The sequence below is a fragment of the Cygnus atratus genome, chromosome 1, assembly GCF_013377495.2.
Source record: "Cygnus atratus isolate AKBS03 ecotype Queensland, Australia chromosome 1, CAtr_DNAZoo_HiC_assembly, whole genome shotgun sequence".
Taxonomy (NCBI): domain Eukaryota; kingdom Metazoa; phylum Chordata; class Aves; order Anseriformes; family Anatidae; genus Cygnus; species Cygnus atratus.
Window position 1 is genome coordinate 15,590,637 of NC_066362.1, and position 24,583 is coordinate 15,615,219.

Below are 24,583 nucleotides of genomic sequence, written 5' to 3' on the forward strand. Positions count from 1 at the left end.
ACCCCTCGTGCCACACACACCCGTGATGCTCAACAACCACCACTTGCGTGGAAAGCAAAGCTGCCTTCTTACCCAGGACACTCCTACACTCCTTCAGATCAATGTCCCAGGGATAACACAGAGCAACCTGGTGGCCAGGTGCATAATTTGCAGCTGTAGAGGGAGGCAGGTGTGCAATTTTCCCATAATTAATGAAAACAGACCACTACCTTTGAAGGACTCTAAAAAGAGACCCTATGGGTTCAACTCCCACCCTTCCTCTCTCACCTAGAGCACCAGGCCAGAAGTGCCTCCTAGATGTGTCTCTGGCCACCTGGTAGGGCCATATTGTAAGCAGGAGTCCCCACCGAGCTCAGAGAGGCTTTTTGAGAATCAGTGGTGTCATTTTGCAGTGAATATCAGAGACTGTTCAACACTTACTACTGACAGCATTAACCTTCCCATGAGATTAGCATATACGCAATATCGGTTGCTTTGAAGGGGTCAAGAATCACCAGTAATGTGATTTTCATGAGTGGTTAAATTCATGTTTAAAATTATCACTGTGGCAGGTGTGATGCTTGACAGGGAATTTGTTAAAATTTCTAGAGGGAGTTCCATAAAACATTTCACAGAGGACCTACTTAAAAAGTGCAGCAGATTTTAATACTGCCAGTCTAACAAATTAGTCCAATAGATTAAAAAAGATGCCTATCTACTGTGGTGAAAGTAGGACTTTTGAAGTACAGACACGGAAAGAAATAAGCAAGGAGGCAGATAAAAGTCTCAGCTTTCTGCTGTTCCAGCCTGTTTCCCCACCACGGAAAGTGCTGGCTTTCATCTTTCATGTGCCAGGATGATGTTCTGGCTCGTATCAGTCCATTTTAAGCACTCTATGCGTGTACTCTGCCTTTGCGCAAGGAATTCATGTGGTCCAATTTCCTTTTCAAACTTGCTTATCCCCCACTGTACAGTTCCGTCAAAAAAAACAAAACAAACAAACACAAAAAAAAAACACCAAACAAGTTTTGACTGATTCGCCATCTGTCAGATCCAGAGAGTATGACCAACTCACTGAGTCAGTAACTGAATTCCTCCCAGTCTGTTTTCAGTTTCATTTGCAAACCTCGGATGCAGCATTTCTGTACAGTGTTCTGCTCAGCGGTAATGTTATGTCAGGGCTGACAGCAGGGACAGCTCTTAACCTGCTGCTTAAAAAATATGGTTTCCACTTCGTGGGACTCTAATTTGAAGCTTAGATTTTACTTTGATGGGGTGGGAGCTTATAAAGCAGTGAACTCATACTGGGTCAGCCGCTACTTTTTATAGGAATGCAGAATAGCGTGGAGTGGTCCATAAGCCTAAAAGCCTTTCCAATTTATTTTTTGGTTTTATTTCATTAAATGATGGACAACTGATGTGCTGGTGTGACATAATCTGTGGAAGGATTTGGTTTAGAAGTACTGTACACCTTTTAGAGAAATAGGTCCTCAGAAATCAAATTTGTTCAGTGAACAACAGAATTAAGGGCTTTTTACTAAAATTGTCGTTTTTGCATGTGGTTCTCTTCTTCCCGCCTGTGTCTTTCCTATACACTACGTGATAGAGATGATCATCTTCAAACAAGAGCTGGTTACCATCTGATCCCGAGAACCTGGGTTTGTTGAGAGATGACCTGCTGTTCTTCTGGGCCCATCTGCAGCTCTTGAAGAGGTTTCTCTTTGGCAGACAGACAAACCATTCCGTGTTGACATGTATTAGTTTGAAGACACGGTGTATCAAGGGCAGTATTTTGGTATTTTGTGGGTACCAAGTCCTTGATTTTTATGCTGCCAGGTGTCGTAACTACATAGTTACAATTTCTGGAGGGTAATGACTGGATAAGGACGGTAAGCCATCATTTCAAGTACATGAATGTAAAAATTCCCAAACTGTACAATAGTAAAAGACTCCCTCCCCCTGCATTCTGCACTGCTGCTGGCTTTCAGCATATGTGGAGCTGCTTTTTAAGGCAGTGCATGCAAGTGGGCTGGCCACATCTCACCCTGGGAAGCCTGCAGAGAGCTTAGTGCACAGCCATCGGTGCACCATGGCTGCAGACCCACGCAGGGCACACTTGGGTTTAGCGGCACTCTCTTACACATGTTGCTGCTGACTATCAGAGGCAGTTTCAGTCAAATCTTGCTAGTTCTTTCTTTTGACAGCCAAAGGCAGAAAGGAACTGTTCTCCTGCCAAAAATCCCGTCCCCACTCTACAGCATGAAAAAGCTGGAGATCTTAAAAATAGACAGAAAAATTTAACTTCAGAAAACACGTGTTTCTTACAATTGCGTTTTCAATGGGTCTGAAGTGGGTTTTATGGGATTTATATATTTAGCATGAAAGAGAGAGCAATTATGCAAAATATGAGCTCAAATGATTACTTTGGTAAAGTTATATGGAATTAAAAAAGCTCATGGTGTGAAGTCTTCGGCAGCCATACCTCCAGTGCTGCCAGCTCTGCCTATCAGGCAAGGAACGTGTCATCCCACAGTTTTGTCAGCTTCATTCTGCAGTCACCATCCAGTGCTAATACTGTAACTCCTCTCACTTGCTAAGCAAATTATCTCTAACACTTGACCAGTAGGATTAAATGTGCGGTGTCAGTAGGTTCCTTACTAATAACTTCTGACTTTAATTTTGAAAGAATTTTACAGAGGATGTCTATAGCGTTGCCCCAGATTCAGATAACCAAGAATCTGAACCAAGATTCAGATAACCAAGGTAGAAGGTAAATAATTGGCCTAAAGGCACCTTGCACACCAGGACAGCCAGAAATTAAAGTCCAATACAAAAGAGTCAAATGGAAGAGAGCTTCTGTCTGTGAAGGGTAACTTTTGTTCAGCTATCAGTGTTGGGACCAATCAGGCACTGTACGCGTAAAGGAGAACCCAAAGGAGGCACAGGAAGGTTTACAAACTGCATTTGATTTTTTGAGAGGTAAGGGATAGGTAGATTCAGGTAAGTGAACAAAATGAGTGTGTCACAAGGGTGAAAATGGCTGGACAAGGAATGCTGTATGAGGATCAGAAAACTATTCTTCTTTCCAAAGAAACCAAACAAAGTTGCAAGAATAGGAGGATTTTGGAACAAATGAAGTTTTAAGGTAATACACAGTTTATTTCAGATTATATTTATTCTTAAATTCCTATTTACATTCTCTGTTTCTCTTTTTTAAACTTCAGTCTTCCTTACAGTCCCAGCCCTACGTAACCAACACATATTCACAAACTCAACCAACTGATGCGGTCCAGGATCAGGATTTGTGCCTTGTCAGAGGGCGGACTTGTAAGAAGGTACCCAACTATGTTCCTTGGCACACTGGTAACATATCATTCTGTGTTCAGATTTCTGAACCTTGAGAACTACGTGCAAACACAGAAAATGTGTAAGAGAGGGTTTTGACATTACTAGCAGTGAACAAGAAAAGATCATTGCTTTTCCAGTGTTACAGACATAAGATAAATTGCTACTGTAAACAGTATTTGCTGATCTTTTTTTTTTCATATTTAGCTAGGTGATTTCCCTCAGACCAATGCAGTGATATCTCTAAACTTATATAGCAACTCTGCTCATAGCAAAATATTGTGAATATCATAGAGGTTTCCCATCAGAGTTTAAGGCATCATAACCTAAAGAACAAGAAAATAGTTTTGAAGCCCCAAAATTCAATGAGTAGGAGTTGCATGGTGTATTGCTAAAGCTTACATGAGGCTAAAGACCACCTGCCTACCCCCACACCACTGACTGAGATGGGAAGAATCCTTGGCTTGGGGATCTGCTCCCTATATCTATTTTTTCTTAATGCACTGGCTGCTTCATGTACAAAATATAACCAGCACTTGTTAGTGTTAGGTCAGAGGTTGGACTGGGTGATCTTGGAGGTCTCTTCCAACCTAGACGATTCTGTGATTCTGTGATTCTGAGAAGGCAGGACCTTCATCTGCCACATAGTCAGATCATTTTCTACCTTGCTGTCCACCTAGCTCCATGGCTCTTACATTCCTGCACAGCAGCCCAGTTTCTGTTTCTGAAAACCCATCTTTCTGAAAAACCCAGTTTCTGAAAACCCATCTTTTCCCCAGTTTAACCTACAGTCTTCTTGGGAGGTGCGAGAGACATTTAAATCCTCTTGGGATGAAGCAAATCTGTGATTCAGGTGTCCTGCTTCCTAGGTGAGGCTATCAACCATTAGGCTGTAAAAAAAAAAAACCTGCTGCATCTCACTGGGCATCTTGGCTGGACTGTAATAGCCAGGAGATTTAGGCACCGATCCACCTGCTTTTGAACGCCAATAAATCCTGAGACAGCAGCTAACTCCCAGATATTCAGGCCTGGGGGAGTTCTGGGCCATGTATTAACAATATATAAGCAGTAAAATCCTGTAATTATTCCTGCTGTATGCTGAAATGGAAAAAATCATGTTGGGTTTATTAAAGCTGGACACGTTCTTTGACCTAGTTCACAACATGACCTTGCAAACAGTTGTGCAAACACACCTTGAAGGGAGGGATGAACCGGTGCAGTGAGTCTTGAACAGTCTTACAATTAAACAGTCTCCTGAAAGAATAACATGCCTAAAATCCACACAAATCCTTCTTTGGATCTGACCCCCATGTCTTAGATTACTAATCACACCTACAACATTTTGCATTACTGTGAAATTATTTATAAGGCAGCTGTTACCACGAAATCCAGGTGCTATGGAGAGATGATCACAGTAATGAAAATCTACACACGAAACAAACAAATCCCCCCTCTTTCTCATGCAGTCCCTCTTTAGTGTAGTGTATCCTGCAGCTGAACTTCTTTGTTGTGTTTCTTCAGGGAATACTTTTAAGAGAGAAGCTTGACAGCATGATCTGAAGAGAAATATGTCTATTTTTTATTGTGTTGGGCCAGCCATGGTAAAAAAAGCTTTTTTTGTTAGCTCTCTTGAGTCCCTATTGACTGTAACATACAGAATGCCTCCAGCTTCTGAGATGGCTGTTAAAAAGACAGGTTGTTTTTGTGAGAGCCAGCTGTTGTGACAATATGCTGTGAGAGTATTCCTTCTAGCTGGCTAGGGATTTAGTGTGAATATTTTCTGTTTAATGCACTATGTCCCACATTTTATAGTTGGGCCTTCCACATACAAGTATTGAGTGCTGTGCTTCTTGGGTGAGTCGGGAGGTTTCTGGAACATTACAGATCTCTCCACTGGTGGCATTTTAGAAATGCAAGCCAGTCTGCTCCCGGAGAGCTCCCGGACCTGAGGGGATGACAGTTTCTTGCAGCACAGCTTTCTTCCTGATGCTACAGCTTGGATGGGTTTGTCTGGGTCTTCCTTGAGTGCTGGGCTGGGCCATAACAGGCTGTAAAGGAATAAGGAATGCTCTGTGCCAATTACACCATATTATCCAAATCTCGATTAAAAGCATCAGAATGTTAACATTTAATTCTTACTTAGGTTTCTCAAACGTGGAAGCTGACCTATTATATTAAAAAATCCTCTGCCACATCTGTCACTAACTGGATTCACTACATAGACAGCTGTTAGTATCTTGTGTTTAGTAGCCAGAGCTCACTGTTGTATTCAGTCAGTGTTACCTGGAGCAGAGTACCAGCCTTTCACAGCTTGCTTTGAGGCAGAGGCAAAGCACTGACAAGGTTGCGTGCAGCAGGCCCTGTCAGACTTTGCTCCCCTTCTCAATTTGTAGCTGATGTGGCTGTGACTAGTACTGCTCACAAGGTGCGGGTTGAGAAGTGTCGATCCAGTTAACTACCAAAACTTTCCATCTATGGGCTGGGCTCGTTATGAAGACCTTTACAGAAGACAGTTAAGTCAGTAGGAAAACTGTGTTTATTTCAATACATGCTGTTAGATCAGGCCTCAAGAATGAAGCACAACTGGTGATATTCTGGTATGACTTCTTCTGTCAGGAAGGTTTGCGTTACACCTAGGAGGCTCTGCCATGGATATTGGCCAGCAAATGCTCCACTTTCCTCCGAAGGAAACACGCACTTATATTTCATATACTCTCCACCAGGAGGCACAGTTTTCCTACCAAACCACTGAAAAAAAAAATAAAAAATGCGTTATTTCACTGTATTCCGTCTGATTTAAACCTTCATCTTTATACTGGTGAGAACCCCAAATAAAAAACGCTTAAAGATGGCATTACCAAAACGCTATGCTTTCATTTTGACAATAAACATGAAAAAATCCCCAAGATTTTTTATTTTTTCTTCCTCTTTCATGCTAACAAACCTGTTCCTCTTTGACGCGAAAGATTGGGCTAGATCCCCCCCCCCACACACACACACACACACTTTGGCCACTCGGCGCTTTAGAAAACCACGGGTACGAACTCTGAATGTTGCTCGATAAAACGACCGAGTTTATTGATTTTAATCGCGGTTCTCCAGCGTGGGCTGCCGCCGCCCCCCGAGGGGGCTCTGTGAGGCGGAGGCACCGGAGGACCGGCGCTTCGGAGCGGAGCGGGGCGGCGAGCCGCCGCGGGGAGCACAAAATGGCCGGGCGGCGGGACGGGGGCCCCTCACGGGGCGGCTTCTCCCCTGCGGAGCGGCTCCCGCCGGCCGTGAGGGCGTCGCTGGGCGGCGCGATGGCGGCTCTCAGTGCGCGGGCGCGGCCCCGGGCGGCTGCGCGGAGCGGCGAGGGGCGGCCCCTGGCTCCCTCCGGGCCGCGCTGGCCGCTGTCCCCGCCCGCCCCCGCCTCCAACTCCGCCCGGGCGCTGGGAGCGGCGGCGGCAACTTCCCGTCAAGTGTGGCTATGCGACCCGGCTGAGCGCTGGCCCGGGAGGGGCGGGCAGGGCTAGCACCGCCACCACCGGCAGCAGCCACCGCCACCGCCGCAGCCCGGCAGCCGCCCGCCCGCCTCCCCATCCCCGCTGCCCTCCCCCGGGCGGGGCGGGACCCGCGGCGGCCGTCCCATGTCCCGCAAGGCCAGCGACAATGTGGAGTACACGCTGCGGAGCCTGAGCAACCTGATGGGCGAGAAGCGGCGGCGGCAGCAGGCGGAGGGAGCCGCCGGCTCGGCGGCGGCGGCGGCGGCTGCGGGCGAGCGGAGCCTGATCGCCGCCGAGTCGTGCTCCAGCCTCAACAGCGCGGCGTCGGGCGCCGAGCTGGAGCGGGCGGCTCGGCGGCAGTTCCAGCAGGACGAGACCCCCGGCTTCGTCTACGTGGTGTCGGTCTTCTCCGCCCTGGGGGGCTTCCTTTTCGGCTACGACACCGGCGTGGTGTCGGGGGCCCTGCTGCTCCTCAAGCGGGAGCTCAACCTGGACGCCCTGTGGCAGGAGCTGCTCGTCTCCAGCACGGTGGGCGCCGCCGCTCTCTCCGCCCTGGCTGGCGGCGTCCTCAACGGGCTGTGCGGCCGCCGGCCCTGCATCCTGCTGGCCAGCGGCCTCTTCACGGCGGGGGCCGGCGTGCTGGCAGCCGCCCGCGACAAGGAGACCCTGCTGGGGGGACGAGTGGTGGTGGGACTGGGCATCGGTGAGTGGCCGACCCGGCGGGACTCCCCCCCCCCGACCTCCCCCCGTCTCCCGTTTATGTAGCGGGGAGGCGAGAGCGGGCTGCTTGTCCCCCAAAAATGTGCGCTGTGGGTCCCCGAGGTGGCTGGTTTTGCAGGGAAAGGGGGGCTGCGGGCAGATCCCGGCGTGGATGTGGGTGCCTGGACCTTCCCCAGGGGTGCTGTGGGGTTTTGGGGAGCGGAGGGCTGGCTGCTTGAGGAGGGGGTGTCCCCATCCCTTCCAGCCCATCCCGGGGGGCTCACGCCGTAAGCTGGAGGTTTGAGGGGGGTCTGGAAGCATGCCCATCATTCTGGGCTCTAAATACCTCTCTTCCCGCTCCCTGTGTGGTTCTGGCTGCTATGGGGCATTCAGGGAATGCTGTGGGGACAAAATCAGGTAGTAGTGTTAAGGCAGCAGCCTCCTCTCGGTGACATTTGCTTTCGGAGGCTTTGGGCTTTGTTAAGGACGTCTTGCAGAACTGAACGCGCTCACCCACCTGTACCCGTTGTGTAACTGGCGAGCAGTTGATTCTGCTAAAACTTTCGCTGTACTTGTCCCAGAGAGCTTGAAGCAATGGGGAGTGTTGCCTCCAACCTTTGAGCCTCCTTTCTGCTCAAGGTAAATCCTAAATGTCCCCAGAGTTTTGGTTTCTCTTCAGCTGCCTCCCTGTCATACTGTAGTTTGGGAGATACTCATCATCAGAGATAGGCACTGTGAGGGTGTTAAAAGTCCTTGCAATATAGTATCTAAAAAAAAAAAAAAAAGAAGTAAATCTTTCTGGCTACAATCTTGCAGCCCTCCCTATCTAAAAGCATAAGGACAAGTTAAGAATTAGACTGGTTTCCTCTACATAACTGCATTCAGTTTCTTAACCATTGAATAATTTTTTGAATCCTCTGGCATGCTATAAACATGCTTGCTGGGATGCAATTCATAGTCTTATTAAGGAAAGAAGTTAGTGAGTCATAATAAAAGCTGTCGGAAATAAAATTGGCTCCGTCCTCAGAAGGGCTCCTGCTGGTTTTCCTGTGCAGTAAGGGACATCTCCAGGTTGCAGTTTTTCTACCCCAAACTGGAGGCTTACTTTTTTATTTTTTATTTATTTGTTTTAAGTGCTAACCCCCTGTATACTTTAAATCAAGACTTCAGACTGCCAAATGTTGATAACCTTTATAACGTTCAGGAGACAAGAAAACAGAATTATGATGTGAGGGGGCAGAATGGGTATTTTGGTGGTGTCCTTGCGTTTAGTGGTAGCTACTGAAATACCAAATGGGACCCTCTTGTGCACTTGAAAAGCTTCGTATGTTATTTGATGGGCATAACCGGTTACATTGACATCTTCTGGAGGTGGAGGGAGTGGAGAGGAAAGGGGGTGGTTTGCTTGACTTCTGTGTACATACGTCGCGGCAAGATGCATAGGCCTGTTTGAATTGTTTTATGGTGGTGCAAATAAATACCGGTGGTATTGTCTGAGGGATGTGAGACTTGGTGCCTAATGTATAAAATACCACAGTGGAAATGGGAGCTAAGGGTTTGCTATTTTGTAGAGTCAAGGACCTCGTGTGTGGCCTGGGGAGAGAGATCTCTGTTCCCTTCACACATCAGGGAGAGAGGTGGTCGTTTTGGTGGGGTCCAGAAAGCTGATGTAAGGACTGGGAACTGTCCTGAGAATTTTGGAGCACAAAGACACTAATTTGTAAGCAATAATAATAAAAAAGTGCTATTTTCTCCTTTTTATCAGAGGTTGCTCTTCTTTACATGTGGTAGAGCTCTTGGCTGGAAACAAAGCTTTGCCTTAGATTGCTGTCACTGAAGCATCACAAGAGTCAAATCCTAATCAGATTTATTTTACAAAAGAAAAAATTGGGGTTGAAAACTGTTCTCATACAGCAAACGGCACTCTCCGTTGTTAAATGCTGCACTAAATCCTCCACCAGAGGGAGCCTGGATAATTTCATGAAGGCGTTAGAAATCGAAGGAACTTTTAACCAGTTTTCTCTCTCTCTCCTTTGGCTGCCAACAGCGAGCAAGAGCTTCCTAGCCCTGGCTTAAGGAGATCCCTCGGTGAAGCGTCACTTCAGTTGCAGTGCCGGCTGCTGAAATGCAGAGGCAGAATGGGGTAGGGGTAGGAAATGCTTTCCTACATGCAAACCAGTAAAAACTTTTGTGTATAATTTGATAAGTTTTTGAAGTCTTTCTTGTAGAGCTCTACGAATTGCCCAACAATAATTTTACTCCATACGTGTGCATTTATTTAATAACTGAGTTACTGTATTACATGCAGTGCTCTAAAAGCAGATGGAGTGGTGGTTGCCTGTGTGACTTCGTTCAGCCCTGGCCGGTACAGTGTGGATCTGTGCTAATTGTGTCTGTGGGAGAAAGCGGGCTTTTTTCCCATGACTGTGATTTAGAAAGGGCTGTGGTTAAACTGAAGGATGAAAACCACAGGGCATGTGCTGAAATGAGCAACATCTCTCACCTGTCTGTCGTCTCCATTTCTTACCGTTTTCCATAGAGCTATTTGTAGACAGAAGAGCTCTCTTTTTCTCCTCAGCACTTACAGAAGATATTTCTGGAAAATAAAGGCCTTCTCTCAAGGACAAACCAGAGTCCTCGTATATTGCATATTGCAAGTGTTGAACAGATTTTTATGGGTGGAAGCAGTCGTGTTGTGTTGTTCCTCCCCTTCCCCCCAATTGTAAATTCAGAGTATATGGAATGCAAAAAATGGAAACCCCATTCAGCATGATGAGCAAGCTAATAAACTGAGGTCTTTTCAAGTCTGAGTTTTTAAATGCAAAGTTCAAGAAAGGCAGTGGGTAAATGTCCATCCCAGGCTGAAGTTCTTCAGACAATTTGAGGTAAAAGATTAGGAGCAAGGCTGCAGCCATCATTCCCTGCTTCCCAAGCGGCTCTGATGTCCCTGACTCTTCAGGAATTTGGCTGAGCCTGCTGTCAGGAATGTAACATTTGGAGGGATGTTGGTTAAAAAAAACGTGGGCGAAAACCAAACATTTGAAAAATTGGAACGCACATGTTTGGTAGTGTTTTGTGTGAGCTTAGCTAGGAGGAACTGCATTGGTATGGAGCATACTTGGACCTTTTGTGTCTGATAACGCAAAGTTAATGTGAAGTGTGCAGCTGATGAGTGTGGGTGTTGGCATGGTGTTTCAGGTAGTCTGCTGCCCAGATCAGGCTTTCAAAAAAACTGAGGTACCAGCTGTGGAAGCTGTTGAAGCTACCCAGACTTTAGGAAGTGGCAGAATTAAGCTCACTTGTGCAGTATTGGTTGCTATCATAATGTACAATCATCAGTTGCATGATTGTACCCCTGCCTCGTTCAGCATGCAGAATAGATGGTACGCAATTAATGATCAGCTCCTCAGCATTTTTTCTTGCTCAGTGCATAGCTTGCTGTTCGTGGCGTATCTTCGCAATGCGAGCCCACTGAGCAAGCAAGCTCAGTGCTTGCTTGCTATCCAAAATGTCTAGCGTTTGTTTTACACGCTGTATTTGACCGTGGCATATGTAGCGTTCCTGGCAGCATCTTTTTATTGCATATGTGGGTCACTTTCTGAGCAGAGGCAACAAGGCTGCGTGCAGAACTGGGCAGGAGTGGAAATGGCAGGCATATGGTGCAGGGCTCCCCTGTTGGGATACGCTGGTGCAGGGCTCCCCCCTGTTGTAGGGCCAGGAGCAAATAAAAGTAACCAAGTATAACCGAAGTGCTTGCATCAGGTCATACCAGCTCTATGTTATTTTTACAGTGGTTTAAAAAAAAAAAAAAGTGAGCCCTGTCATATGTGGTAGTCCAGGTGATGTGAAAGTATTGGAAAATAACCAGTGCGATCGAGGTGAGGGAACGCTTTTTGTTGTTTTACTTCTGAAGTGTACAACAGAGCTTTTTTCAGATGTGCGTTTTTCTCTTGGAAAATTACAGGTTAATCTCCTCTTCTTCCTCCCCTCCGCCCTGCCATGGGAAGCTTGAAATCTTCAGTCTGTTTTTATGAGTGGACATCAACCAGGGTTTTAAAGGAGTTTATGCCTTGGTACGTTTTGCAGGAGAAGGTCACCCTTGGCCCCCAGATATGTTGTGGCAGAGGCCTGTAATTTTCAATCCAGAGATTCACAGGCTGTTTTTTTGACTCTGGAGACAATGGTTTGTAAGAATAAGCTTGCCGTGGGGATGGTGGGGAATGGCAGACAAACGGCCATGCTGCTGGAATGGGCTCCGTACCGCCCCTGACCAGAGATGCTCCTCCAAGTTTCCAGGCTCTATAGCTGCCTAAATTTGTGCTTGTGATCAGGAGCTGGGTCTGTACATCATAAAAGCTCGATCTGTCGGCTCTTGGGCAAGAACATCTGGTTCATTACTGGAAGGGTACGTTAGCTTCTGCCTGCATCTGTGATCTTGCAGAGTACCAGGGATATATTAAGATGAAAAACCATATCCTTTGAAGTCCTCTAATTTTGTGTGCATTGGAGCCTATGCACGGTGCTGCTAGGTGCAGTTCGCTGTCGTGTCAGCAAGTGCTGGCTCTGGTACTGTTGTGTTAGATGCTGCGTTGTTGATGGTGTAATACCAAAAGATCAGCAATTTATACATAAATATTACCTCCTTTGGCAAATATTTGGGGACCATCTCAGAATAAAGTTGCATATCCAGTGAGTTATAGCTAAGAAAATTTTTGGTTCTTATCTTTTGGTTCTTCCAGAAATTGTTTAAAGTTATAAGGGTGTTTCCTGTGTGTGTGTGTTTCTTTTCCCTTTGGGGCTTTTTGTTGTTGTTTTTATCTAACTGAAAGAAAAATAATAATAATAAAAATCCCATACTTCATAAACCTTGAAATCGAGGCAGGGGGATCTTGTAAAATAACTTTCCCTGTACTTGGTTAAACTGCCACTCTTCTATCAAGGCATATTTTCTGTTGTATTTTAAGTACTTTTTGTTGATGTTGAAATAATACATCCAGTTCATATGTTGCATAAATTGAAACTTCTGTGATATTCTTACTCTTTATAGGAAAGGTAACTTGAAGGAAGCTTGCAGGGTTAAACACAAGTATTTCCTTACCTGTCTTGAAAAACCCAGATGGATACCCACAGGTGACCGTATTTCCAAGGTGCCTTGCTTGCTGCAGGAAGAAGAGCCCAGTGCCATCCGCTTACCAAGTGATGACGTTAAATCATTCCGCTACAACTCTTGGCTTTAAGTAACTTGTTCAGCTGAAGCCTGTACCAGCCCCATCACAAGAGGTACAACGGAGGGCATCTGAGGACAGCCCAGGCAGCAGATTTCAAATGCTAGCCACTGACTTCTGCTACGAACTTTTAGGATATGCACTTCATTTTTATTCTGAGCATACTAGTATGTACTTACTCAGTTGCATCCTGAGAAGCAATGGGAAAAAAATATAGAAATACTGAAAATTTTCTTAATGATTTTTTTCTTCTTTCATTATCAGTAGTTGTATGCTTTTTAAAATTGTTTTTATTTTTATGTTGGATTCCTACATAAGTTAGTTTCTTTTAAAATGTAGCATTTTAGAAATCTTAGGGATTATTCCATCAAAGTATGACAAGCTTTTGTGTTTCAAAATCCTGTGGAAGCCCTGAAAATCATTTATTTCTACATAAAATGGCTGAACTCAAACCGGACCCCTGTGACTGTGGTTGTGCTGTGCACTGGTGCCATGGAGATGTAACGGGCCTCATGAACAGTTTTGTCTTTTGTGGTAAAGAGCTGAGTTTTTGTCTCAAGTACTGCATAGTTGATGTGAAGCTCCTGAAGAGACCGGATCCTGCGGGACACTCATTATAGCTGCTGAAGGCCTAAAGCCATTGACCACTGAAATGCAGGAGGATTTTCCCTTCAGTTTCTTTTGGTGAAGGTTATGCCCGTGGACAAAGAGCAAGGCAAGCAGTAGTAAATGTGTTGTAGAGATCCCGGGCAACACAGTTCTGTGTGAGGGTTACAGTTACTTCACAACCGTAGCTAACCTATCCTTCTGTAGGTCTTACAGTGTAACTTGAGTGTAAAATGTATTTTGCTTATGATATTTGAAGAAATTAAGACTTGAAAAACACACCTTTCTTTTCTCTCCATTTCTGACCTTCCTGTGTTTTGTGGGAGGCTTTAGATAAGTGTTTTTATTAAGAATTCAGTCAAAGCGCGTGCCTGTTTTGAAGGTGAGTTTTTCATATGTGGTTTCTCATTCTGAATGTTTGTAGACCCAGTCACCGAAGCTGGGTTTCTCAGCTCAGGGACTTGGTGCCTCTTTCCTTTGCAAGTCACGTCTCCCATGGGTGAGACATGCATGCTGTTCTCTCAGCCCCTGCCTTGCCTGCGTATGGACTACAACCAGCTTTGAGCTGTGCCCTTAGCAAATGTGTTCCCTCCTCCTTTTGGTCTCTTATTTAGCTGGCTTTCATTTAAATAGCAAGGATGTTAAAAGCAGAGTACAGACTTGCTTTTCACTCCCGGTGTCCTCCCCTTCGAGCAGTGACTCCTCAGCAGCGTCTCCTTGCCACCTGTGCCCAGGGATTGCTCCCAGGCCGGTCTGCTTGGGAGCAAAGTTTCCTTCTTTTTGTGTGGCTGTTGCGTTAGGAGGCTCAGACGCTGAAGCAGTCATGTGGATTGAAAAACAAAATAAGTGTATTTATTGATACAGGCTTGTCCTTTAGTGATTCCTCAAGCACCCTCTCCATCCTCCCCAGAGGTGGGTTCTCCAGCTGCTTATATTCAGGAGCAGTCACCCCAGCTCTCCTGGTTGAACTCCTTTTCTCCCTGCTCTTGATTTCTTGGTGTAATTTGTCTGCCAAGTCCAGGGAGTATCTCTCTCGAGTAGGTTTTCCCTCTGTGGCTGATCTGAAAGGCTTTTTGGCCCTCATTAGAGCTGATGTTTTCCAGAAGCACCTGGCACCAGCCTCAGAGCTCGTTGTTCACTAGCGAGCATTTCACATCAGTGAGTGCTCACACTCCTGAGTCGTGAGGCATTTTGGGCAGGCTACCAAGCCCTGGTGGTCCCTGAGGTCTGTAGCATGGGGAGGAGACTGAAGGATCCTCTGCAAGACCCAGCAGCCTGTAGGGAGAAGCGGGGTTTCCGTGGGAGGCACTTTCAGGCCTCACGTCTGGAGCTTTTTGGTCTCTTTTCCATGCTGCGTGTTTCAGAAGCCCAGCTTCTCAAAGGGAAGCTTGAGTTTCCCCGGGGCTCATGCCAAGCAGGAGCGTTGAGGGGCTCTCTGATGTACCAAGCAGCCAGCTGAGCACCTGCAGCCATGCAAGTACAAAGTGATGGTTGATTTCCTGGTAATAGGCGCACACACACATGAAAGTCAGAAATGGTGGCAGACCTGCCGTGTGAAACAAAATTTGTGCCCAAAATGAGATTCACCTGGCAATGGCCCATGTTTTCATAGTCTACACAAACTTAATGTTAGAAACCTGTGCCATCAGTGGCAGTCATAAGGCAAGAGTTTTCCAGTCTTTTTCAGAGGTGGGAATTTTCTGCAGGCAAACCTGTTCTGTCTTGGGCAGAAACCCGGAGTTACGGCCCTTCTGTTTCCAAAATCTTCTCATTTGGCTTGGAGCCTCATGTGCATGATTTTCTCCACTGTTGGTTCTCCTGTGAGCTTTCAGGAAGGCAAAGCCAGTAGCTGTGGTTGTAATGAGCCCGTGGATGTAATTACTTCGGGAAAGGAAGGTTGAGTTTTAGGAATGTCTTTGTGCATGGCCACATATCTTCTACTTTCTTGTCCTGCTTTGGAAACCCAGTCCAGTGAGCTTCAAATTGAAAAGGACCGAGAGCGTGCCTGGTATCACGCACCTCGTATTGCCCGTACGATATGGCTTGCGGTCTTGCAGTAAATTGGGAACATGTTCCAGGAAGTGCAACCATGAGAGAAACTCATCTGAAGAGATCACTGGCACATGCCAATGGAAAAAGGACTTTAATTTCTGATTACTTCTGAGAAATTCTCCATTCTGCAAATACTCAGCCTGTACTAGAATGACAAGACCCTACAAATCCTTGAAAAATCTACCTACAAATCTTTCTCATATTAGCTTTCTATCCATGTATCTTTCATTACTCATAACAGGTCTAGTACTCAAATTTCTTTTCTTGGCCAGGATTTCCAGCCAAGATGACCAAATATATATATTTTGAAAACTAGCCCCACCAGGGCTGTGTGGAGTGCCCTGAGAAATCCTAAGGGAACAGCTTTTGCAGCTCAGCTGGGTCCCCAGTGCAGTACCCGAGCAGAGCGTCTGTGCCGGGAGGAGCAGGGAGGCAGAAGGGGCACGGTGCCGTCCTGGTGCCCCGCTCTGCCCCACACTTCAGCCTCCAGAGCAAGATCAGACCCATTTGGGGAAACAAGGAGTTTCTGTCCACACCCCTCTGTTTTTCCTCCCCTAAAGCCCTGTTGCTTCATGTCTAAAGTACATAATAATGCTGCGATACTTGGTAGGTATCTGCGATTCTGTTTTTTTTGTTTGTAATTTTTAACTACTCTTCTGAAAAATTCAAGTAGTGTGGCACATTACTTTTCACAGAGCTGTTCCTGGAGGAACCGAGAGTACTTAGCCTGAAAAAAAAATCGTTCATTCTCCGTCTCTTTAACTGCCCATTTAGAAATGGATAGGCAGTCAGGATTCAGTGATTGCTCTAAGGAAGAGTTTAGCTCATGCTAAGCACAGCTACCTTCTGAGCGTCTTATAGTTTCCCTGTGTGCTGCTGAACTGTCAGCTGTAGCATAGGTGTCACGTGTACTTACCTGTTCAACAGCAAAAATAATCAGGGGATTATGGAAGGAAGGAAAAAAAATATTTTCTTAAAGGTGCCCAGAAATGTTTGGAGGGAAAAGCTAATAAATATGCTTAAAAAATGACTTATTCATGATGAGCTTTTGTATGCAGATAGATACAAAAGGAGAACTGGTAGAAAGCTAAGCATGTTGGTGAGGGCTGTGGCAGTGAAGCTGGAGCAACTTCAGAAATCTGGAAAGAGAACTGAAGCACGGAGCTGCTTCCGTGATGTGCTGGAAAGTTTGTGCTGTCTGTCTGAACGTCTATCTGAATTGCAGTAGGGAGCACTGAAAATTGGGAGCCTACAGTCTTGGATAGCTGGTGAAGAGAGAACCGCAAGGAGGATTCAGGATCCTGAAGTTAGATGCTTCGAGTCGGAGGCAGTGCCACTTCGGAGTCTACCTACTTGTGGAATGTATAATAGTAGGAGAGAAACACTTATATTTTTTTGTATAAGGAAGTTTCAGGTCAATGTGCTACATTCATAAGTTTTAATCCAGTTAGGAATAACTGCCTAATCATTATTTATACCTTGATTTTCTGTTTATAGCTGCATGTTTGGAAGTTTTGTTTAATCTGTGAGGCTAAGGAGAAAGGAAAAAAAAAAAAAAAAAAGAGAAGTTGCCAGTAAATACTTGCTGCCTTGATTTGGTTGGTGAATTTTTTTAGGGTTGTTGGTTGGAGCTGTGATGGATCCTGGCAACCTGACATCCGAGCAAGGCGGTGTGGCAGTAGATGAACTAGGCCACCACGAGCATGGAGGAAGTACAGGCTGACACCAAACCTGTGTACTTCAAGCACACGCTTCAGCAAATATTTGCATAGAAGTGACCTTTTTTATTTGTTTACAGGTCCTTGATTACTGGACTGTTGAGGTCAGTAGTAGCTATGTCAGCGCAGGAATGGGGAATCTGCCTGAGGGGAAAAGGTAAGTCCAGTTTTATTCACTACTGAGTTCACCAGCTGAGAGTTTGGCCTCACAGGCTCCCTCCTGCTGCATTAATCATAGGTGCTGCTGACCTCACCAGTCCAGTTCACATTGGATCAGCCTGGGATGGGTGGAAAGCCAGAGACATCTGGACGACAGCTTCAGGATCTTGAAGAAAGGGACGAAATGTTGCGCATAGACGTTCAGGATGCTTTTAGCCCAGGAATTTGGTCACTGTGGTAACATTTAGAACCAAATACTGGGGTCTGGTTTTGTGCTGTGTATTGTTCTTGAGTAGGAGGAGGAATTGGGCACAGAAAGTAGATTCTTTCTATTGTAATGATTAACTGGAACATTCCTGGGAAAAATTATTGGTGTGTGTAGCAGAAGTATCGGCACAGGAGCTCTCACATTGTGTAGAGCATCACACAAATAACACTGACTTCTCTTTAGTTTCTCTCTTCTAGTAAACGGGAACGCACTTACTAAATTACCTGAAAGCTTGGCTGGAAAGGTGCTATTTATCTTAAAATTCTGGCTTCAGGGGAGGGCTGCCTACATCTGTGCACCCTTTGTAATTACCTCTGTGTGTCCTAATGTCCTGAAGGTTCAGTGCTTCCCTCCTCTCCTGCTCCAAGCCTGCCGTTTTAGTAGGGAGGACAAACAAAATGTTATCATGATCAACAGCTTGTGTGCTTCTGCAAAAGCTTTAGTTTTAATGTATAATTTTTAGGTCAAGCTCTGTTGTTGTTGTTTTTGCTTTCATTTGTGTCTGCTGGTGGTGACTTGTAAAGTAAGGAAAGATGCAGCTCGTGCTTTGGCTTTGATTCTGCCTGTCCCCACCTATTTCTGAATCTTTATTCCCTGGAGCCAAAAGCTGCCTGTTGTATCACTCTGCAGGGCCTCTCCCTGACTCAAAGTTAATTGCTTTGCCTGACACCCAAGTGCTATCTGGGTGATTAATCATTATCCTCTTAGATGTGGAGTGCTCCCTTGCACAGAAGGAAAAGGTGCTCTGAGCTAACATACGCAGCAGTGTAGAAAAGACTTTTCTTGGTAGCTCAAGACCAGCAGGGCTTTCTCCTCTGTAATATCAATCGTATCTTTAGCAAGATCTGAGCCATCTGTTTAGAATACTTAAGTTTAGTGTATTCAGAAGTTAATTCTGAATAATTCACCCTATAATGGTGAAACTTCTTAGGGACTTCGTGTGTTTTCTGGTTTTTCCTTACCTAGAATCTTAACCTGTTTCGGGCTCGCTTAATAGTCAGCCAGATGCTCGCAGTCATATGCTCCCTTACATCTTTTATCCATGAGTATGGACATCTTTTATCCATGAGTATGGATTTGTGTCTGTGACTGTTTTCATTAGATGGTTTGCTGAGGTGTAAGTACTTATGGCTGTGGGCTGGCTGGCTGAGGGCAAGCATGCCCTGCTTGTTAGCCTGCTGTCTTTTGTGTGGATTCTGCTTTTCTTCCTCTTTCCAGAATACATGAAGTGAAACTACATGTTAGGTGTGATGAGGACTTAAGAAGTCCGCTTTACAGTCAAAATATTCAGTTTTTCAATCTACCTCTGTCTAGTTGCAAAGGCTTCTTTATCGCTAAGTTTTGCGTACGGGGGAACTTCGTTTGGACTGGGATAAAGGGGAACTGTGCCTGCTATGTTGGCCTGTAGAAGGGAGAACTTGAAGTGTGAGTGCTGAAGCAGCAATAATTGTACATCAGTAACCCGTCTGCCAACCTTGTCTTTCCTGGCCCACGTTGGTGAGAAGGGATCTGTGATCCAGGTGTCCTACGCAGTTGCGTTGGGAAGCCAGAATCCAGCCATCCAGAGAAGCCTCTGTGCCAGCATGCACAGGAAGTATCAAGGAATGGAATACAATTACATTGGGGGATATCCTAATTAGGAGTTGGTTGTGTTTCTGTGGTAGGAAAAAAGTGCGATGGAAGGAGGCTATGCAAAAGGATAACAAAAACCAATTGTGCAGATGGTCAGAGTGATTGCTTTGGGGTTGTATTCTGCAGCTGGGCTCTGGAGAGAAGCTCCAGAGAAGGTATGAAGAGCTGCTTTAGGTTATGGAGCAGTTCTTTTTGCTGCTTTAGATTTTTCTGGAGTGGTAGCATATGTTTCTTGGCTTAATTCTTTCCCCTTTGTTAAATTTTTATCAAGTAGGGAGGTATGTTTCTTGGCTTAGATAACGTGGAGGTCTAACACCTACAGAGTGTAACTGGTTTTCATCAGTGCTGTGGCACTGAGTAAGAGAGAACTTCAAGAGGCCCAATTCAGCACTCCTTCACCAGCTCTCAGCCGGCATGATTCCACTGTCATTACTGCCACGTTAATTACTTTGTCTCACGATCTTGATAAACTACTAATTAGTACAGTACTTTACAGGAGATGTGAATCTGCTCATCGGGTAATCATAGGTTCTTATGGAAGTAGGGTAGATATGGATGTCACACTGAGCTATAGCTGAAAAATACAACTTCAGAAAGAATTGTTAGGGAAGTTTCTAAGACTTTTAAGTTGGTATTTGAAGATGAAGTGTGTAATATTTCTTTGGAAATGCTTACATTTGTCTTCTATGACATTTTGCTTGCAGAAATGCTGTTTCTTGCTTAAACTAAATGATTCAGTTAGTTGCAGTAAAACATAAAAAAAAAAAAAAAAAGCCTGTGTGTTTATTTCTCAGTCTTGTGTAAATATGTTCCCAATGTAGCTGAATCATTCAGAAGCAATATATTTCTCTTTTTGCTTTAGATTTCTATTTGTTATATGTTATCAGCACTAAAATACATGTCTCCCTAAAGCAGTAACGGACTGGGAAGTGTTTGGTCTGCTGTGTCTCCTTTCAACCATTGCTCTGGTTTGGATTTCTATTTGCATTGTCACAAAAATACATACAACCCTGAAGCAACAATAGACTGAAATGCGTTTGGTCTGCTGCATTTCATTTTCACAACTGCTTTGTGTGTTCTGTACTCTGGAAATTTGTCCTGTTACGGGATCTATAGCCATCTAAGTTTTCTATGTCAAAAGAATCTTGCCAGTGCAAATACCAGCTTGGGTTGCCTGTCTTGAGAGTTGGAACCCACACAGTGATGCTGCGTGCTGTAGTAGCAATAAATCCTGAAAAAAAACCGTATTTCATGCTGATGCAAAGGCCAAGAGACATACAGCCTTGAACCCATCTTTGCAATATTTCATGTTATGGCAAGATGTTGTGCTGTGTCATACAGTTTTATAGTCTCGAGGTTGAATTATAACAAGCCTTGTGTTACGTTAAATAAATACACATAGACAGCTGTTTTAATTTGTCACTCAGTAGGCTGGTGAACTTAAGGCTTGCAATAAGAAAACGCCTGCTATACTGTTGAAAGGCCTCACTTGCACTTTGTGAGACCCCAAATGTCAGATGTACTGGTATTTGCGAAGTGAACATAAGATTGGTCTGTAACTCCTGGATTTGTTGCTACCTGGTGACCTGATTTGAAAGTAACAGTGGCACTTTGTGCCTCCAGGTGCCATTCTGTAACGTGGGGCTGATGTTTGCTTGCATTTTTGGAAGGCATTCTGGGACCTGCAGGTGAACAACACTTTATTTAAAAACTAAAAATAATAAATATATACTTCCATCAGTCGTGATCTGTTCAACATTACAATTTATGTGAATGCACTTCGTAGTCTGATTTTCCATTTCTCAGACTTCTGCTACAGCCAGACCTCTTCTCTCTGCTTTCCTCTCCTTCCTGCGTGTTTGGCAGGCAGTACCCCCGGTGGCAGCAGTCAGTCCTGTGCCTGGTGATGCCTGATGCTCAAGCTCTTACTGAAATGCTTTTAAATTATTTATTGCAAATCTTACAATTAATGGTTGTTACATAATTCCCACTTGGCTCTGTAACTGTATGCAGTTCTGTTTAACTGGAAACACAAACCATGCGTTCATTGATACATATATGCAAATTCTCATACACTTGTCATTGCTCAGAAAAGATACCTCAAATCAACTCAGGTCTATAAATGTTTTTAAGATGCATCTCAGTGGAGTTACGTAGATTCTAATTTCCAGAATTTAACCTGACATGCTGTGTCATTAACTGCTGTAATTCTTCAATTACTCCCATGAGCCTTTTCCATTTCTTACAAGCAGTCAGCACAAGATTCATTAAAGGACTTTGCTACTGAATGCTTTTTGTACTTTCCAGCTAAGCTTGAGTTTTCTGCTGTGGCATACTGAAACAGTACTTGAAGGGTCTGTATGTCTTAGCAATTAAAAAGTCCTTTAAGCTAAGAAAGGAGAGCAACATAATCTCAGAGTGAGCAGATGAACGTGGATGTGAACTTGACCGTGTTGGAAAGGTAGGTCATGCTGCACCTAAAGGTAATGAGCAGTAGGCATCTGCAGTGCTGAAAGCATGTGTTCTGCATTGGAAACAGATCATGGGAAGTTTTTCTTGTTACAGTACTGCAGGAGGTCACAGGCATTAAGGACTGGGGTTCTGCTATTAAGGAAGTCATCTTCGGTGGCAAGAGTAGCAGCATGCTGCTAGAAAAGACTTCCTTCAAACCTTATCTACATATAAACCTGTCATCAGCAGCTTTGCAGTGGATTATAAAACTATTTCTAGAGGGAAAATACTCTGGTATTCTTATTAGTTTCTTACTGTGTACAAATATAAATGGTATTAACTGGGAAGGTAGGAGAGGGTAATAAGGAATTCAGAAATCCAGTCACCCGTGAGCTGTTTGGTCCTTTGTTGCCAGTTCTTGGTGCTTTATTAGAAGCTCTCATGACTGGTTTCTTTCCTACTCACAGTAACTCTTCGTGCTCAGTTTAATGAGTTCTTCTCCGGTAGATAATTAATTCTGCCTCCTGATGCTGCCCTTTTGCAGTATTGTTAGCAATCTGTACTGTTTTGATTTGGGAAAAAAAAATCGGAGATGTTTGAAAAAATGTAAAGTAATTTCTCCACTTTTGAATGAAAATTCAATTATCTGTAGCTAGATTTTGCTATAACTGATGTTCCAGTTAGATCTTGCTTTATGAAAACTTTAATTAAAAGATCAGGTGAAAAGTGACTAGGTTATAGGGAAAAAGAAGATGAGACATAATCAGTACTTCATAGAGTTTCCTCGCAAAGAGCACAGTGAGGATTCAGAGCGCCCTCTCTGCTCTAGTATTAGGACCGTCAGTTGTCCTCAAATATGAAAATTTCTTCATAAATTTTCTCTGCGTAGGCAGAGTAATGATGCAAGTGCAGAGCTTGTGAAGTTTGTATTTCAGAGAGATCCTGGCCTTAGTTGTTTTTCTTGGTGGTGGTTTGTGGCAGGAATGTTTTCACTTAAGACTCGAACCTGACATTAGAATGTCTTCCCACCGCAAAAGAGAGCGTGGCTTCATTTTTACCTGTAAAGCTTTCAGTTTTCAGGACAATCTGCTTATCAGCAGAAGCAGGCACGAAGGAGGTTCATAAAATTAACAAGAGACTGTAGCAGCTGTGATTCAGCATACAAAAAAGATGAGGCACTTCAGGCTGAAAGTTGGCACACTTAAAGAGCAGCATGTTTCGTTGTCTGTTTAGTCATCTTACGACTTCGAGTGATTTATTGCAACTGGAGCAGTACGATTCACAGGAAGAGTGGATTTTGTCTTAACGAGGATATTTACTGCATCTGTGTTAACACGGACGAGATCCTGTCAGATACGCCATATTGAATGACAACTCTTAATTCTTAAAGCTGCTTGTTCTCCCTTCCATGCTGCCCACATCCAGTAAGAGGAGGAGACTGCCAGATAAGAGAGTCAGTACAGCGCTCGGTGTTGCAGAAGGGCGTTTTGGATATCCATCTTTACTTCCTTTTCACCTTTAGGTAGCCCAGAGTTTCCAGGGTCTTGTAACAACTAACAAAACTTACTGAGAACATTAGGATGCCTGCTCAGCTCTGACTGCGGGCTGGCCTTCAGTTCTGTCTTAATTTTCCACTACTAACATGCCTGGAGCACAAACACTGGCCAGGGGAGACTACAGGAGGACTACATCTGCTGTTTGGAGGATGTCTGTCCATCAGAATGTGTCTAAGAGACTGCAGGCTGCCAAAAGCTGAAAGCCATGAAGGTAGCATCTCCCACGCTTTCCTGGGATTTTCTGTCCACCACCAGTCTCTCCCTCAAGGCCTTGAGACTTGCAGCCTTGTTTTTAGGAAGCTCTTTGGCAGTCCACTGCCCTGAGAAAATTTGGCAGTAATTTCTTCCCACCTGCTCCTGATTAGTTTCGAGACTCCTCAGCTTTTGCCCTTTAGATGTTGATAATGGAGTAGTTGATCTGTTCCTTTTTTCCCTTCAGCATTTGACAGCTCCTGTTTGTCGTCTTCTGTGGATGCAGCAGCCTCATTCTTCATATGTAACATCTCTTTTGCCAGCACAAGCAACCGAGGGAAGTAAATGCACACCAAAATAGGCTAAAGTATCCTTGTATTCCTTGACAGCTTGAGTATTATGCTGTGAATCATCACCCCGCCCTGCAGTTGTGACTGCTAGTCTAGACCATCACAAGCCATTTCTAGGACTAAACCCGTGTGGCCTGAAGAACTTCAGCACTGGTTTGATGAAATTTCCGTCTAATAAGGACAGTCCAGTGCAGGGTCCTTGTAGTGGTCAGAATCCTTTCTGGGACTTAACCACGTTACTTGGGAGATTCTCACCTGGGGTCCTTCATCTCGTCAGGTCCATCTCCTGTTACAGTAGCATTTCACTGGCACTGGCAGCTGTCATTGAAAAGGTAGAGGGGAAGCTCCAGACCCTGGGGAGGACTTGCATGCGAGCTAGGTATTTGACTTCTCATAAAGCAAAGAAACAGGCAGTGCTTGGACTATAAACTCACGGTGTTGACTTAACCTGTGTATACTGGGAACACCCTTGTTTGCCCTAGCGTGCAAAACCTGCATGCCTTGGAAGGTATCTTGAGGAAGAAGCTTTACATTGATTTCTGTCCCCCCACACCAACCTTCAATGCTGCAAATACAGACACCATTTACTCTTCTGTATGGTCAAAAATGCGTTTTATTATTTCTACATGGATCACTTGTTTTAAACGTAGCATGTAGACACAACATTGTGAATGAAACATCTACCACGGAAAGAAAAAACATTCACTGTGACATATTTTTGTGACAATGATACTTATGCTTACATTCACAGATACATTATACTTGCATTATAATGATATAATTGAAACTTATTTTTTAAAATTGGGTTTTAGGTTGTTAAAGGCTTGCAAGGCTTTTTTTTTTTCTTTTTCTCTTCAGAGTAATAGCTA

At 44.6% G+C, this 24,583-nt stretch overlaps 1 protein-coding gene across 1 annotated transcript in view; it reads left to right on the forward strand.

Moving 5' to 3' along the window:
- Window positions 1–6,754: 6,754 nt before the first annotated feature.
- The window catches only part of SLC2A13 (solute carrier family 2 member 13), a 157,427-nt gene continuing 139,598 nt past the window's right edge, over window positions 6,755–24,583 (forward strand). The window contains exon 1 of the mRNA XM_035549274.2: window positions 6,755–7,509. Coding sequence (XP_035405167.1) covers window positions 6,951–7,509 — 559 coding nt within the window. The 5' untranslated portion in view covers window positions 6,755–6,950. The remainder of the gene's footprint in view (window positions 7,510–24,583) is intronic.